General features: G+C 62.6%; 1 protein-coding gene across 1 annotated transcript; it reads right to left on the bottom strand.

The window, feature by feature from the left end:
- Nucleotides 1–6,689: 6,689 nt before the first annotated feature.
- On the bottom strand, nucleotides 6,690–16,071 carry NPTX1 (neuronal pentraxin 1). The gene is made up of 5 exons (XM_044247256.1): nucleotides 15,601–16,071; nucleotides 15,105–15,312; nucleotides 12,780–13,024; nucleotides 11,502–11,681; nucleotides 6,690–10,761 (listed from the first exon to the last, which is right to left on the bottom strand). Exons 1-5 carry the CDS (start codon nucleotides 16,042–16,044, stop codon nucleotides 10,540–10,542), a joined length of 1,299 nt encoding a protein of 432 aa, XP_044103191.1. The 5' UTR covers nucleotides 16,045–16,071; the 3' UTR covers nucleotides 6,690–10,539.
- Between the last annotated feature and the right edge of the window lie 690 nt (nucleotides 16,072–16,761).

The raw sequence follows: 16,761 nt of genomic DNA, 5'->3' as shown, positions 1-16,761 counted from the left end.
GATCCATCTCGGTCACCAACATCTAGTCGGCATCAGCCTTCAGTGTCATTGTTTAGCCCTGAAATTGTCAGGGGCCAGCAATCAGCACGACCCCACGTGACCTGACCTCCCGCTGCCCCGTCCACCCCCAACCCCCAACCCCCGCTGCTTCTCTCCTTGCACGCGCGGCTTCTGCCACACCAGTCCCTTCTGTGGCTGCACAGGCGCCCCACAGACCCTTCAACGTGACCAGTCCCTCTGCCTGGTCCCACTGTCCAGGATGCACGTGGCCGCGCCCGGCCTGCCTTCCCTGCCGGGCCTCAGGCTCCGTCCTGGATCCCGGTTACTCGGCAGACCTCTTGCCACCCCTTCTGGGCCCCGCTCATGTCCTGCCCCTGTCCCCAGTGCCACCACCACATCCCACAGCCAGCAGGCTCTGAGTCACGCACCAGCGCCCCGCCGGGCTGGAGGGCAGGGACAGCTCGTGGGTGGAGCCCGGGCCTCCCAAACCTCTCGTGGTTGTACTGGCATCCATGAGCCCACGCTGAACCCCTCTCTTTGCTGTAGCACTTGGAGACCAGAGCTGGGGTGGGCGGGCGGGGGAAGGACACAGGTGGTTGTGACCGGCTTCTTCCGCCTCCACTTCCCACTGCCAGATGCCAACGGGCCAGAGCCTGGTGACCCCTGAGCGCTAAGCAGCAGAGAAGCTGGTGCTCAGAGCCCGCCCGTGGCTCTGCCCGCAGCGGGGCTGACTCCTTTTGGTGGTAGGATCCGGCCCCCGACTAGAGACAGGGACCCCACGGCCAGCCAGCATCAGCCCTCCGGTGTTCCCAGGCCTCCAGGTTTAGGGGCCTCTCTTGCTTTGCTTTTCAAGATTTATTTATTCATTTGAGAGAGAGCGAGAGAGCGGGAGTAAGGCAGAGGCAGAGGGAGAGGGAGTCTGAAGCAGCCTCTGCCCTGAGCACAGAGCCCGATGTGGGGCTCGATCTCACGACCCTGAGACCATGACCTGAGGAAATCAAGAGTCAAATGCTCAGCTGCCTGAGCGGCCCCTCGCTGCTGGTCCCTTTGGAGGCCGTGAGACCGCATCCGGCCCGCATTCTCCCATCAGCCGCCAGCGCCTCCAGCAGCCCCTGGGCGTCCTGTGGCTCGTGGACACATCAGGCCTGTCTCCACCCTTGTGTCCTCTGGGCCTTCCCTCCGCGTCTCTGTCTTTGGCCAAACTTCCCTCTTCTGCGAGGACACCCGTCATTACTTACCTGGATCGTGTCTCCAAAGACTGTTTCCAAATCAGGCCAGACTCGCAGGTCGTGGGTGGACACGAGTTTGAGGAAACACTGTTGAGCAGTGCACAGCCCCACCCTCAAACGCTGGAAACCCGTGCCCCGTGAGCGTTCCCACGTTTCTCCTGGTTACCCCCCTTCACCTTTCCTGCTTCTGCCGCGTGCTCAGGGGTGGCCCAGGCTGGATGCCACCCGACTCCTTCATCGGTGCAAAGCACCCTTCACGCAGGTAGTTCTGGGCGGCGGACATCCTCCGTGAGTCGTCCGGCAGGGGTGGCGAGCGTGCATCACAGGTGGGGTCCCCCATCCCGGCCCCCCTGCCTGCAAAGTCGCATCTTTCCTCTCCCTGCCCCCTGTTCCACAGGCGCCCCGCTTCTTCCTTTTGCCCCTTTCCTCCTGCCTGGACCCCTGCAGGCAGGGGAGAAGGAGCGCACAGAGCAGGGCCTACCTTTTCACATCAACGAAAGCCATGGGGGTATTTTCCTAACTGGCAGCGCGGGTCGGAGTTCTGCTGTTCCCCTAGAATGTGAAAGCAAGTCAGCTCTTACTTCAAAGAACATTTCTGGGTTTTTTCCTTCTTTCTACATCTGTGCTAACATTCTGTGATTCTTAGAGAACCAAAATTCTGAAGAGCAAAGCCCAGAGCCAAGAATGTTCAAGCCAGAAGGGGCTTCTGCTTGAAGCCCCGGGGAGGGGGGGGACACGGAGCCTGGCAGACCCCCTGCGTTTGGTCTGCGGAGGAGTCCCGGGCGCGCACGGGCAGGGCAAGGGGCCGGGATGGGTGAGATTTAGGGAAGATGATTTCTTGGCTCTGACACCAAAAGCCTGAGGAAGAAAAGAAAAAAATGCGTAACTTGGATTTCATCCGTGCAACAAACGCTTGTCCCTCGGAGGGCACGACTGAGAGAGTGAAGAGACAGCCCGTGGCGTGGGACAAAATATTCAGAAGCCATATGTCTGATGAGGGATCTGTAACCAGAACGTGTAAAGAGCACCTACAACTCAACAACAGAAAAAACCAAACACCTAATCTGAAAAACGGACAGAGGATTTGGATGGACATTTCGCCAAAGAAGATACTCCAGTGGCCAATGGGCACACGAAAAATCACTGTACCTGGTACCGCACCCGTGTGTCACAGTACCACAGATCACTAGGAAATGCACGTCAGAGCCACGAGATACCGTCTCACACCTATTAGGACGGCTGCTCTCGAAAAAAACAAAAAGAGAGAGAAAGAGAGAGAGAGAACCAAAGTAAACAGAAGCAGCAAATGTTGGTCGCGGAGTCGGAGCCTAGTGCACGGCTGGGGGACCGCGGAGCGGTGCCGCCACTATAAAAAGCGGTTTGGCAGCTCCCCCAGCCCCTAGACATAGAAATCCCAGACGATCCCACTCCGAGGTGTGCACCCCACATGGCTGAAAGCAGTGTCGGAAACGGATCCCGGGGCGCCCGTGTGCTCCCAGCATCCGGAAGGCGGGCGCGCGGCCCAGGGGCCCATCCGCCGGTGGAGGGAGACGCTGGGCGAGGCCCGGCTGCCTGGGGGAGTACGACTCAGCCCTGAAAAGGAAGGCCGGCCTGCCGCCTGCCGCAGGGAGCGCGCACCTCAGTGACGTGAGCCCGACGCAGAAGCACCAGTGCTGTCTGGTCCCCCTGCTAAGAGGGGCCTGGAGGAGGCCGATTCTTAGGGACAGAAAGCAGGTCAGAGGTCACCGGGGGCTGGAGGAGGGGGAGGGGACGTGAAGGCTTCACAGGGAGAGAGCGTCTGGGGGATCAGATGGTGGTGCTGTTTGCACATCTTGAATGAGATTAAAGCCGTCGAATCGCACACTTGAGTAACATTAGATTGTGTGTTATGTGCGTTTACCGCAACGTTTCAAAAAACTAGTCCTGCAACGCGTAAAAGCCATTGAATCGTGTACTTTAAGTGGGTGGAACCTGGGTGAATTACGTCTCAGTAACGCTGTTAAGACACTTGCAGAGACCCCTCTGCCACGGCCCTGAGGTTTTAAGAAGGGGCTTGGTGCCCGGGAGCACCGGTTGGTGGGGGCCGGAGCCTGGGCCGGGGGCAGGGGTGCAGGGGTGCTCCTGAGGGCTGCGTCGCCCCAGCGCCTCTCTCCCTGCAGCCCAGCGCTGCCCAGAGCCTCTGGCAGCAACTCTGCGGGCTGCTTCTGTGCTGAGCTCACAGCCTCCCCTCAGAAGCCAATTTTCTGCACAGCGAAAATGTTTTATCTGTGCCCACTTTAGCAGATGGCCCCCCACCTTGGCCTGAATTGAGAAGCACGGGAATCAAACAGGGGACAGACGGCTTCCTTGGCAATGTCTTATCGGCATGCAAGCCTACAAACTCACACCAGCCCTCCCCCGCCCTCCCTCGCCCTCCCCCGCCTGGGTAGGGGGGCCTCCTGGCCTGTAACCCTCCGGAGACGGCCCCTCCTCCACCCGGCAGACCCACCAACCGGGCACTGGGCCCAGGTGCCTGCTCCTGTGTCCTTCGTGGAGAAATGAATGAATCGTGACTTTTCATTGTCTCGCTTCCTTGTCTGCCCCCATGCCCTGCACCCTTCCCGAAAGGGAGACGCCTGGAGTCCAGGCTCTCCTTGCTGGGAGGCCCAGCTCGTAAAGGGTGGGGTGACTGGGTCCCGGCAAGTTCTGTGCTCCGGACCTCGGAGGTGCGGGCCCTGCCCCGGGGCCTTCTGTGTACCCTGATTTCCGTGGTGGTTAGGAAAGTTCCAGGGAGAAACCGTGACCCGGGTCCGCCACCGATGATTGGAAATGTGAACTCGTGTGTGGTCGAGAGCAGGGGTCTGGCCGGAGACTTGGAGGACGGGCGATGGGGATGCTGAAGGCAGCCAGGCTTGTGGAAAGGTCCGGCGAGGGCAGGTCTCAGCGCCGGGGCTGATGGGGAGGCAGGGGGCCTGTGAGAGGAGGGGCTCAGAGCAGAGGATTGGGCAAGGATTGGGGAGGCTGAGCTTAGGCCCCAGGGACAGCTCGAAGGGCCTGCAGAGACCCTCTGGCCTTACCCTGTCTTCCTATGCGGGGGGGACGTGAGCACCAGCCCCTTACAGCGGGGACCTGGACAGGGGACGGGGAGGCGTCTGAGGAGGAGGAGGAAGCAGATCTGCATCGCCGTTTAAGGCAAAATGCAGGACTTCGAACAGACCCTGTACTTGCAGCCGGTTACTTCAGACCCACCCCCCACCCCGGTCTGTCGGTGCTTCTCTGTTCCCCCTCGTTGGGGAGAGACTGTGACAAGCCCCAGAGCAGGTCAGCCGTGCAGGCTGAGCCTCCGGGGCCCCGGGTGGCGGTGGGGAGGGCTGGGGGAAAGCCGCCCTCCGAGACGCGGACGCCGGCCGTATTCCCTCGGAGTCACTGGGCCCCAGGGCCGCAGCCGAGATGTCCCACGGCCCAACCCCCAACCTGAGAAAACCGCACCCCGCAACCTGGGCTTCCTTTCCCAGCTCCCCTTGAGGATGCAGGGGGATGCAGGGGATGAGGGATGAGGCCTTTGGGAAGGCCCTGTGGGGCCATGAGGGGCAAGGGCCAGCCCTCTCGAGTGGAACCTGGAGGAAGGGTCTTGATAATGCAGAAAGGGGGGCCCCAGCCCCGGTGTTTACCCGCTCTGGGGCCGGCCCTGTGCGCACACCCGTGCGTCCTCTCGTCACAAGCCCGCCAGCCTCACGGTACAGGTGCGCTGGGAGGCAGGCCCGGAGAGCACGGGGCTGGGAGTCGGGAATTCGGAGTTCTGGCTCCGGCCTGGCGCACTCGAGCTCTGTGGCTGTCAGCTCAGCCTCCCTGGGTCGCGATCCCCTCCCAGAAGGCGGAAGTCTTGAACTAGTTGACCCTCAAGGCTCTCCCAGCCCAGACATCTCACAGGCCTTGGATACAGACTTTCTCCCTCCTCGAGGGCAGAGTTCGGCAGAGCCGCGAAGGAGACAGGTCGCCCCTTGCCCCACGTGGTTGGATGGCTGAGGGACGGTGAAGACTCGGCCCACGGTGGCTGTCTTCACTTGTGGGGACAGATGGGAGGAGCCTGCAGGTCCAGCTGAGGAACAGAGCACGACATACAGGAAAGAGAACAGACAGCACGATGAACGGAAACCCCCGAGGCAGCTCTCTGAAAGCAGGACAGACTGTCTCCGTGGGGCAGTGAGGTCCCCGTCACCAGAAGTGTGCAAGCTGAGAATAGCTTCCGGCCTCTGACGGGCTGCGGGAATCATGGACTTCCAAGATACTCTCTAGCTTTGCAGTCCTAAGCCTGTGTCCCTCCATTCAGATGCCCGCGGGAACAAGCTCCGAGGCCCCAGAGTTGTTCCCTGACGTGCCAGGATCAGGTGTGAGAGGCGTCGAAAGCAATGTGTTTCTACTGATGGTTGGAACACCCGAGTTTTTGAATGAGCTCTTCACAGAAATTAGAAACGGAAGAGGTGATCCCGGGCATAACCACGTGCTTCCCTGAGCGAGAGGCAAAGAGGCGGCTTGTCCACTGGGGCTGCGGGGACTGGGGAGGCCCCTGGGCCTGGCCACGGGGGCCGTGTGTGAGGTCTGCAGGAGGACACCGCCCCCACGAAGGCTGCTCTGGAGGACACAGGCTCCTCCCGCAGGGCCGACAGGGAGAGCAGCCCTGCAGAGGCCTCACCTCCTCCCTCCGAACCTCACTGGGAACAGGCGGGTCGCTCACACCCCAGCAGACCCCAGGTCCCAAGCCCCGGACAGAGCGCGCCACTGCAGGGGAAGGAAGTCTGTGGGCAAGGCCAAAGGCGTAGGCCCGTCTGCAGTCCACGCGTCCGTGCCAGCGAGCAGCTAGAGGGGCTCGTCCTGTCTGTGGAGCCAGTGGGGGTGCGTGTGTGTGTTTTGGGGTGTGGGGAGACCCACCAGCCAGGTGGGCTGTTTTGGTTCTTGGTCACTTTGTCCCTTGGAGCTGCTCCCAAGCTCTAGATCTGTCCAGAGCCTAGCTTGGCTCGCGAACGGCAGGGAAGCTCTGGCCAGGTCTCAGGGTTCCCATAGCACCCCCTTCCCTGGTTATGTGGACCTGGGGATACTCCTCGAGTGCAGGGAAGGGGCCTGGGAACCCCGGAAGAGGGGAGGTAACCAACTATTGGCCACGACCCAGTCGGCGGTGGGATGGTCCACTCGCCCAGGAGGAAGCAGGTCTGCAGGGGAGGGCCTGTTACTCTGCACCCCAAGCTGGCTTCACCTAGCCGGGGGTCCCTTGCCCTCTTTCTGCCTCCGTGTCAGCTGCACCTGTGAACTGGGGAGCCCCCGCCCCAGTGTCAGTAAAGGCTCTGGAACTCCCGAGGGCACAGTGCCACACAAACACGAGGATTGCACGGCCCTGCAGGTGGGGGTTCCTGGGTGCCCCTCCCCGAGGCAGGTCAGGGGGACACTGGCCAGCTTGAGAAAAGAGACAGTCCGTGCAGACCACCGTCTTTCTTCACTCTTTACTGTGTAAAAATAAACTCAACAATTCATGTCGTTTCAGCAAGAAAATGAAAAAGAAAGCAATACCAGTAGAAATAGTGCATTTCCAGAATTGCTGATGGGAGGTGGCAGGTCCCATGGTTTTGACCCATTTGATACCCAAAAGGCTGCAGATCATATGAAAAATGTACAGCTTTGGTTAGCAAATAATGAAAAAGTAAGATACATCGATTCTTTCATATTATACAGTATATACATTATAACAATATCAACCAGAGGGGGTTTACTTTGTTGGATTTTTTTTTTTTTTTTTTTGGCAAATAAGACAAAATTGGGACTCTAAGTATTGGGCTTTTTTTTTTTTTTTTCTCCTCAATGACTTGTTCCCCTTCAACAAATTGCACTTAAGTCCACGGTGCATGGAAGTGACACATTTCCTGTCGTTAGCTGAATAGATTTACACACTGTGTTTGAAGAGATGAAACCACGGCTGTGTCAAGCCACATTCTGGTTGCCATGAAATTTGAAAGGATACTCTTCTTCGCGTTAACAACACGTAACCCTAGTTTTTCCTACCAGGATTGGAACTGATCAAGTCCTCGACTTAAGCCAGCTCCAAGGCAAAGGGTCTACCACAAATGGCCAATTCGCATCCTGGTCCCCAACACCTCTGAGCGCAGGCGGCCCCTCTTTGGAGCTCATTGGAATGACTGAACCTCTCGCCAGCCTCTCCCCCACTTCACTGCCCACAAGACACCCCCTTGGTCTCAGGTCCCAGGGCTGGTGACAAAGTGATCTTTGCACTCTTAGAAAATAAACGGGGAATCTACAAAAGGAAAAGAAAGCATACAAAATGTATCTCTTTCTTCCAAAATACATGCTTTCGGTCCTATGTTTTGGCGGAGCCTGAAAGTATTTTCCAGGGAGATATAAGGTGAGTTAATTTTATAGGTTTGTCCTTTTCTTTCATAAAAATACTCTTGTTTGGTAATAAACTTTTTCTTCTACAGTAAGAGAAATAATACTGTGTTATCAAAAGCAAGAAGGCTTACGATTCCAGTGGGATCTAAGCTCCGAGAGCCCGGAGAGCCTCTGTCGGCAGCTCCCCCACCTCGGACCCCCAGGGAGCTGTGGGTCACCAGCTCGGCAAGAGCTAACACCGCCTCGGCAGTGCTGTGTATCTTCTTAGTTTATAAAACGGCTTACCTGAGATAGGCATGTGTTATTCAGTGCAAGACGGAGTGTCGATCAGATTAAGGAGGAGATGGGAGACTACGTAGATTAGATTTGTGGCTGTCATCGACCTTTCTTGGGGCCGGCAAAGTGCCAAATGTTAACACAGTGAGGGAGTCAAGGGGCTTGGCACAGGCTCCAGCTAGAGGCGGGGAGGGAGCCGAATGTCAGCTTCTGTCCCTGGCACCGCGGGGGCGTCAAGGGAGGGCCAGGCAGGTGAACGGGCCGGAGGCCAAAGGGACTGTAGGCATTGCGTCTGGGGTGTGCTCTGCCCGTCTCTAGCTAGGGCAGAGGATGGCTTGTGGTCCTGACGGACAGCTCCCACCCCGCCCCAGAGGGCAGAGGGTGGTCTGGGGTCCGGATCGGCAGGGGCTGGTGGGAGGTGCTGGCAGGACAGCACCCAGCCCCCTCTGAGCCTTGCCTAAGCAGCAGCCGAGAGGGGGCCGAAGTGAGGGTTGGGGCCGACCTGGTCTAGAGGGGTGATTCCAAGCTCTCGCTCTGTCCCAGTCATGGGCTTTGTTTAGGCTCCTTGTCAACCTACACGTGAAAAACACTTGTTGGTGTGTTTGGGGAGTGGGGAGGAGGGAGAGGGATACTGGTCCCTCCCGTGACCTCCCCCGACACCCTTGGCTTGCTTCTCCAGCGATTTCTTGGTAGCTACGCGGATGGTCACAGGACGATGGGTGGCACTGGGCACACGACACGGAACCAGAAGTTCATGCAGGCAGGGGACGCACATCAGACCGAGGGAGCCAGGGACGCGCCACCCCGGGGAACATGCAAACAGAGAAGATCCCTGCAGATCCAAAGATGCCACAACCCGACGGGCTCGGACGAAGCACAAGGGTCTCAGAAAAAGCCACTGTTGAGCCACAGCACGCAGCGCGGCGCCCGGGCCGCACCCTCTGAGCAGGAGCGGCGTGTCACAGCTCGGCGACCGGGTGCCACGCACACACCCACGCGGACACGAACACGGAGACACCAACACAGACGCACACAGATGCACAAGGTTTCCGACGCAACGGGGCCTGCGCGTGAGGAGACAGGTGCCCCTGGAAGGAGCCGAGGACGGGGAACACCTGCTCCTCCCAAAGGAATGTCTGCAGCTGCACACGAGCCAGACAGTGCGGGAGAATTTCTAGAAAGACTCGCCAGCCTTCTGCTAATTAGACTCCCAGTGAGAGTCCGGGGTGCCCTCAAGGCGTGCGACCCTCAGGTGGGACTCCGGAGCAGGGAGCCCGCCCGGGGCCGTCTTAGTGCTCTTCCTCTCTCTCTCTCAACGCACGCGCACACGCGCACACACGCACACACAGACGCACACACACGCGCGCACACACGCATTTCCCCTGCCTCAGAAGGACTAGAAGAAACGCGTGTGGGTGCTCTTCATGGGGGAAAATAAAGTCCAAGGTTCCAGACACTGGTCGTGTCTCGGCGTCACCGGCTGGTGACCGGCGGGGGGCAGCTGCAGGACCGGAGCCCTGTGAAGCAGGGGGAGTGGGCTTCAGGCCCCAGTGCTGGCCGCGGGCCCTGCGTGGGAGGCCTCCAGAGGCCCCGACCGCGGGGAGGACGCACAGCGCCCGCGGACCAGGGCCTGGGTGCGGGGAGGAATATGGCTGTCAAAATTAGCTTGGACCTTCTCATTGACAGGTCCGGTCCCAGGGTCGTCGGCCCTAACTGGCCGGGTCTCAGTCGGAATGTGGGTTTCCTTGGCTCAAAGGTCCCCTGTCGAGCTGACCCATGGACGCCTCTGGGCTCCCACTGCCAGAGGCCAAAGGAGAGGGGCCAGGGAAGGCTGGCTTTCACCGCCTTCCCAGGGGCACGAGCAGGCAGCCGAAAGGGAGGGATGGATCCCTCGAGAGGGTGCGTGACTGTGGGCCGGAGACCCGGTCCTGGGCCAGGGCCAGAGAGCTGGGCATGCAAACCAGCTCCCCAGGCCCAGCGGTGCCGCAGATGCCACTGGCAGGGGCGCGCCGCCTGGGCACTGGACAGGGTCCGCCCACCTCCTGAGGCCAGCCCCACCCCCAACCCTCCACGCACTCTCCCTGCCTCACTGCCAGAGAGCACAGCTGCCGTGCCAGGCCCGGGTCGGAGAGAATCGGCTCCCACCAGGAAAGAGAACTTCTGTGTGGAGAGCCCCCCACCCCCGCCTCAACCAAGCGCTATGAGACATTTATTTTCCCGGCGGAGACGTGGCTCTGGAAAAGCTTTGCCAAGACAGACGCGCGTGTGGAGGAGGCCCCGCGGCCCGGGGGCAGCTCACAGGGTCCCAAGTGCTGATGTTCAGCCTGTGGCGAGCGTTCCCAACACCAGAGGAAGGAGGAAAGGAGGCAGCTCCTTCTGGAGGAAAGCGCCTCCCCCGACACGCACCCGCCGCACGCGCACATCCTCACCTACGTCTGCCTGGCCCCGTGCTGCAGCCGCCGGGGAGCGGGGTGGGCTGAGACCCTGGGGGGCGCCTCCCGGGCAAGAGGGCGACCCGGGCTGTGTGCGTGCGCGTGCGTGGGCCTTGAGTCACTCCTGGGGAGAGGGAGAGAAGAAGACGCGAGAGAGTCATCACCGCACAAGCAGGGGGGAGGCGGGTGGGCCGGGCCGAGGGCAGGAGGCTCGGCCGGCAGGAGCCTCAGTTGATCTGGCGACAGGCTTCGAATGTCCACTTGGTGGCTCCCCCGTAGATCTCGATGTGGGACTCGGCCCAGGCGATGACGTTCCCAGAAAGGGCCTTGGGGCTGCAGGTGGCCAGGTTGTACACCTCCCCGGGGGTCAGCTTGCGGTCCCAGATGTTGAAGTGGGCCAGCTCGCCCACGAACGCCTGGGTGGCGTCAAACCCGCCGCCCAGGGTGTCCTTCGGAGAAAAGCAGAGGCGGAGTGTGGAGGGCTATGGGGGTGGGGGGGCTCTCGAGGGGACAGGCGCCCGTGTCTTCCCCATCGGGGGCTTTCCCATGGACCTCGAGGTACCCTGTCATGTCCTATCTCTGGGAGCCCAGGAAAAGGGCCACTACTGGCCACCTCTGTCTGTCCTGGGTGCCGACCATCTCCCGGGGACACCTGGACTCTGCCTGACACGCGGCCTGTCCCTCGGCCAGTATGAGGGTCCACTCGCGCCGTGGGCCACCATGGGAGCAGGGCCCTGGGAGAACCGCTGCTGCTCTCCCTGCCTAGACGAGCTCAGATGTCACCTCTGCCGAGCCCCACGGGAACAGACGGCCTGGGGCCCTCCCGCTGGTGCGTCCCTCCGAGAGCCCAAGGGGAGACAAACCGCTTCCAGGAAATAAATTATGCATCGCTAAAGGCAGACCGGCCTTTCCGTGCCAAAGAAAGCGGGGCGGCCCCCAGAGCATGGAGACAAGGCCCGCCCCGCTTGTACTGCCGGAGAAGCCCCCCCAAAGCAGGGACTTGGCCCAAACCACTGCATACCTTGTTTCCCTTGGCTCTTTCTGGGAATGGGGGGAACCACGTCCCTCTCTGACCCACTCCCTCCTTCTCCCCTTCGTCCCCGTTCGGCCACCCTGGCTGTCCCTCCTCTGGTTCTGGGGCTCCCCCTCCAACCAGCATCCCCCTCCGGCCCAGCCCCGAGGCCCCTACCTGCTCCTGGCCCAGCACCAGGACCCCCTGCGGCTTGATGGGGTGGTAGGGGGCCAGGTTCTCGCCGTTGCCGCCCTGGGTGCCGTCCTGGTAGGCCTCCCAGACCCCGTCGCGGGTGGTCCAGGTGACGCAGATATGGTGCCACTGGCCGTCATTGATCACGAAGGGCAGCTTGGCCACCTGGGAGGGAGGGAGGACAGACAGGGAGTGATGTGCTCAGGGGCCCAGCGCAGAGCAGCGGTCGTCACCACGCGCCGTGTCACCGTGACTCTTCCTATCACCACGTTTAAAACAGGTAACCAAGAGCGACTCTGAATTCTCTCAGCGCCTGCCCCGGCGACCTTATCGTCCGCCCGCGCCATCCACTGACGGGTCACGGAGGCCCACGGGAAACGGGACGGTTTGTCAAGGGGACCCTGGGGTGGACCTGAATGCACCACGGCCTCCCCCTGCTCCCCCTCCTCTGCTCGGTCTACCCAACCCGCCCTGGGAGGGGGAGTCCCACCGCCGGGGGCCCAGCTCGCGGCTGCGGTCTGGGCCTCTCGGCTCTCCTCCACCACGGAACTGCCGGGTCTACACCCGCACGGCCTCTGCCGAGACTCAGACACCAGGGGCCGCGCACCAGGCCTCCGCCCTGGGACTCCCCTCTGTCTCCTGCATGGGGGGGGTGGTCGGATCATGCGGAAGACAAAAGGACCCGCACACCGTGTGATGTGGGGACACGGGGCCCAGAAAGGAACCACCGTTTCTGTCCAGGCCTCAACAGCAGGGCTTGGATTCCAGTTCCCGGCCGGGGCTGCAGATGGTCGCTGCCCGTGCTGCCCCAGAAACCTGGGACTTGGAAGCCTCCCCGGAGGGAAAAGGCTGCGCCCTCCAAGGGCTCAGCCGCATCTGGCCTCCCCCCAGGGCTGAGGGGCTGAGCAGGATCGATCTGGACTCTGGGAGAGCCTCTGGGGTCCTCCACTTACACGGAGCTGGGGGAGGAGGAGCCGGGGTTCAATGGGAGGGACGGGGCACCTTCCAGTTGTGCTGAGCCATCCCCCCACCCCCCACCCCGGGAGGCCTCTGTGGAGGAAAGTCCCAGCTTCGCACTATTCATGCAGTGTGGGCAGGGGCGCCCCTCCACCTCCCCCAGTCCTGCCTGACTGGCCCTTCTGGTGCCCCCCGCCCCCCCCAAGCATCTGTGGCTGCAGAGCAGGCCCAGCAGCCGGGCTGGGGGCGGGGGCCTGGGGGACCTCACTCTGCTGTCCTGCGAGACCAGACGGCCGGGGGCTCTACCTTGTCGTTGATGAGGATCTCCATGGGATTGTTGCCCCACTCGATGAGGACCAGCTCGTTGGCCTGGCCGGGCACGGCGTAGGAGAAGGGCGTGCCCACCCCGGGGGCCGCGCTGGACTTGAGCCACATGCACACGGTGAAGGCGTACATCTCTGGCAGGCTCTTCTTCACCTTGGCGTACATGTAGTTGGTCCGCAGTGGGAATGTGAGCTGGAACTTGTCCCCGGGGCGGTTGTCCTTCTGACCTGGAGAGAACAGGACACAGTCCCGTCATCTGCACCTCAAAGCCTTTGTTCCCGTCGGAAACCCATTCAGCACTCCCCCCCCCCCCCCCGCCCCCGCCCCCTCCCGCTCTGGGAAGCCAGGAGCAAACTCATCTCCATTCTCTAGCCGCTGAGAGGGAGGCCCAGCAGGGTCAAGTGCTTTGCCCTGCCCGAGGGCACGGAGCCAGAACAAAAAAGCTGACCCAAGATCTCCTGCTCTCGGCTCAGGCTCCCACATGCTGCCCCTGGGGAGGCTGGGATGGGGGTAGGGAGACCACGGTGGGCTTGGGCAGGGAATGAGTCCCTGCACAATGGTGGTGGGGGGCTACTGGACCTTGGTGGTGTGGCCACAGAGAGAGGAGGTCTCCTCCAGCCTGAAAGAGGGGGCTGCCTCCACCGCAGCCCCTTCGGCAGACCTGGTTCCTGGATATGGTTCACAAAGTGTCCTCGTGGATTCCCACCCGAGACAAGTGGGCGCCTGGTGCCCAGCCCACTCCCCTTGACGCCCGGGTGTGCTGCAGGCCCTGCTGGCTTTTCTGAACCAGTGAGTGAGCCCTGAGGACTCTGGCTCTTTCCAGAACCCTATCTTCCCTACAAGAGGGAAAGACGGCCTCCTGAGGCTCGTCCAGCAGCTCTGCTTGGAGCCCTGCCGAGAGGGCAGGGCAGCAGGGAGCAAGGAGTCGGCCCTGAAGCCAGGGACCCCCAAGGTGACTGCTTTGAGGACGGGGCCACTCATTCTCAGGGAAAGCTTCCTCTGCGTTTCCTGAAAAATCAGGCTCCTAGCCCAAGAGCCTCCCTTTACCCAACAGCACCGGCTCCCTGCCTGCCAGGGATGTCTCGGGGAATGCTTGTCTGCCCCCTCCCAGCCCACACACGCACTGTAGCTGTGGCCCTGGGTTTGGTGTGACTGACTCCAGGCAAAACATTCCAACCCAGCAGTGGGCACAGGCACCGGGCCCAGAGCCAGGAAGACACACACCTGCCAGCTCCTGGGTGTGCTGGGGGCTTGCCAGGGAGTCCAGAAGGAAACAGGCCCCCCAGGCCAAGAATTATTTCTAGAAGGCGTCCTGCTGGGCCAGCAAACCCCCCCCCCCCATCCATTCAGGTATCAGGAACGGCGGGGCTGGTCCCCTCAGTGCTGCCCCAACCATCTCCAGCTTGTATTCCTGCCCCCCCCCAGCACACCGTGGAGCAGATCCAGCCCCTGGCCTCTCTAGGGGCTGTTTTTCATTCCCCCCAATCTCCCCTCCTTCCCTCCCCCCTCCCTCCCCCGTCCCTTCCCCTGATCTGTTTTTCAGTTACATAAGGTGCCTTAAGATGGCACTGTTTAAATCCATCCAGCACATTTTGCGGTCCAAGAGGGGTCACGTGGCCCTGCTCCAAGCCCAGGAACACCCCCCCCCCCACTTTTACAACCTTGTTTGATTTCTGCGACTTCAAGCCTGAGCCCAGCTCATCTGTGAGCCCCAGAGTGCAGGTGGGGCTGGCCCGAGTTGGTGACCCAGGAACCACAGGACATGGAGCATGCTAGCGCTGGAGTCATTCAGAAAATAAGACCACGGGGAGGGGCTCAGCTAAAGGGGGGAACCCGGAGATCCCCAGAGGACAACAGTGGTGCCGTGGAGGTGGGAGCAAACAGACCATCCCCAGCTCGCACCCCATTCCCTGCTGGGGTTGGGGACCGGCTAGAGCCAGTCTTTCTTACCAGGGAGCACCACAGCCACAGTGCAAACTTACAGATGATCAGACTTGGAAAAATCCTTCCTGTGTGTGTGTGTTGGGGGGTGCCCACCACACCGATCGATGCCTTCCTCACTCTGCGTCCCCTCCCTCCATTTGTCCCCAGCCCAGGGGGCCCGGCCCCATCAGGAACACCGGCTGGAAACCCCAAACCCAGGGCAGGGACTCGGGAAGCGGGAAGGGCTGGAGGGGTGGAGAAGCTTCAGGCTTTGACAGCCTGGAGCAGAGCCCTGCAGGAAGCCCGGACCTGAGGCAGGGTCCCACCAGCGGGCACCGGCAGGGCAGCCAGCAGCCCCCACGCACACTCCTCCAGGCCCGTTACCTTTCTCCAGCTCGCTGATCCGCTGGTGCAGGGAGGTCAGGGCGCTCTCGATCTTGACCCTCTCCTCCGTGTCGTTCCTGGGGCCGCCCTTGCCCTCCTCCAGAGTGTTCACCCGAGACAGCACCTGCCTCTCCAGGTCATCGATTTTGCTCTGCAGCAGGTCCTTGAGGCTGTTGGTCTGGCTGGAGGAATTGAGCCGGCTGTACTGCTGCGGGGGTGCAAGGGCGGAGGGAGACCACACCGTTAGGCGCGCGGCGCGGGGACCAAGCCGGGAGGCCGGCCGCGCGGTCCCCTCAGGGCGAATGCGGGGGCGGTCTGGCGGGGAGCTCGGGCGAGTGGCCGTCTGCGGGGCCCCTCAGACTCCCGGCGGGCCCTGGCCAGGCACCAGCGCCCGGCCGAGGGGGGTAGTGGGGGTGTCGGGCCGGGTCGGGAGTGGGGGTGGGGCAGGGCAGAGGGGCGCCCGAGCCGGAGGGGGGACCGCGGCGCGCGCGCGGACCTCGAGGTTCTCCAGGCGGGTTTTGAGCGACTGCAAAGTTTGCCCGAGTTGGCTGAGCGTCTCTGCGGCCGGCGTCCGGGACAGGTCGCCCATGGTGTTCTTGCCCGAGCCGGGCTGCTTGCGGCCACCGCCAGCCCGGGCCTCGCCGGCGCCCGCGTCCAGCGTGCTCTGGCTCTCGCAGCGGCCCAGCTTGGTGGTCAGCTCGCGAATGGTCTCCTTCTGGCTCAGGATGGTCTCCTTCTGCTGCAGCACGGTCTCGCGGAGCTGCAGCACGTTACTCCGGAGCTCCTCGGCGCCGCCGGCGGCCACGGACGCGGCGCACATGTCGGCGTCCACGGGCACCGAGGTGCAGATGAAGCGCGTCGGCCCGAAATCCTGGGCCGCGCTGCCCAGCAGGCAAAGGGCGAGCAGCGCACAGGTGCGCGCGGCGCGGCGGGCCGGCATGGCTGCGGGCGCTGGGGCCGGCGCTCAGGCCCGGCTCCTGGGGCTCGGCTCGGCGGGGCTCGGCGGGCGGCCCGCGCTCTGGGCGCCGCGCTGCTCGGCCGCGCAGTCCGCACCGCCGCGCTGCCCGGCCCTCACTGCCGCCCGCGCTGCGGAGCCCGCGCCTTTTATGCCGCCGCGGGAGGGGCCTCGGCGCTGCCGACGTCAGCGGGGGAGGAATCCCGCTTTAATTGTCTGCGGCCCGGCCCGCGGCGCCGGGCGGGGGTCGTTGGCGCGCGCGGGGGGAGGGGGCGCCTCCTGCGGTCTCCCCCACCCACCCACCCCCTCGCCCCGCCGAGCCCGCACCGCTTCCCGGAAGGCTCCGAGAGCCGCGCGCGGGGTCGGGGCGGGGGGAGGACTGGGACTACAGGATGGGCCACCTGCATGATGTCCCCAAGTCTCCGACGGGGCTGTGGGCGGCCGGCCCGCGAGACAGAATTCGGTTCAACCCGCTTGGCCCCACAGAACACCCTCCGGGGCCGGGCCGGGGGCGTTCAAGGCGGGACCGGGTCCCCAAGGGCTCAAATCGTCTACACTCGCGTGTCGGGTGAGGAGCGCTGGGGAGCGGAGCCTCGCACCGCCGCTGAGTCCAGAGAGGGGGGTCGCGGCGCTGCCGCACGGTTCTTGGATGCGCATGTGGGGTTGGAAAGCCGGTCTACACCTGGGGTCGGGGGACCTCTC

This window comes from Neovison vison, chromosome 5, assembly GCF_020171115.1.
Source record: "Neovison vison isolate M4711 chromosome 5, ASM_NN_V1, whole genome shotgun sequence".
In the NCBI taxonomy this organism is placed as follows: domain Eukaryota; kingdom Metazoa; phylum Chordata; class Mammalia; order Carnivora; family Mustelidae; genus Neogale; species Neogale vison.
Note: the sequence above shows the minus strand (reverse complement) of the source record. Positions and strands in the feature narration are given on the sequence as shown.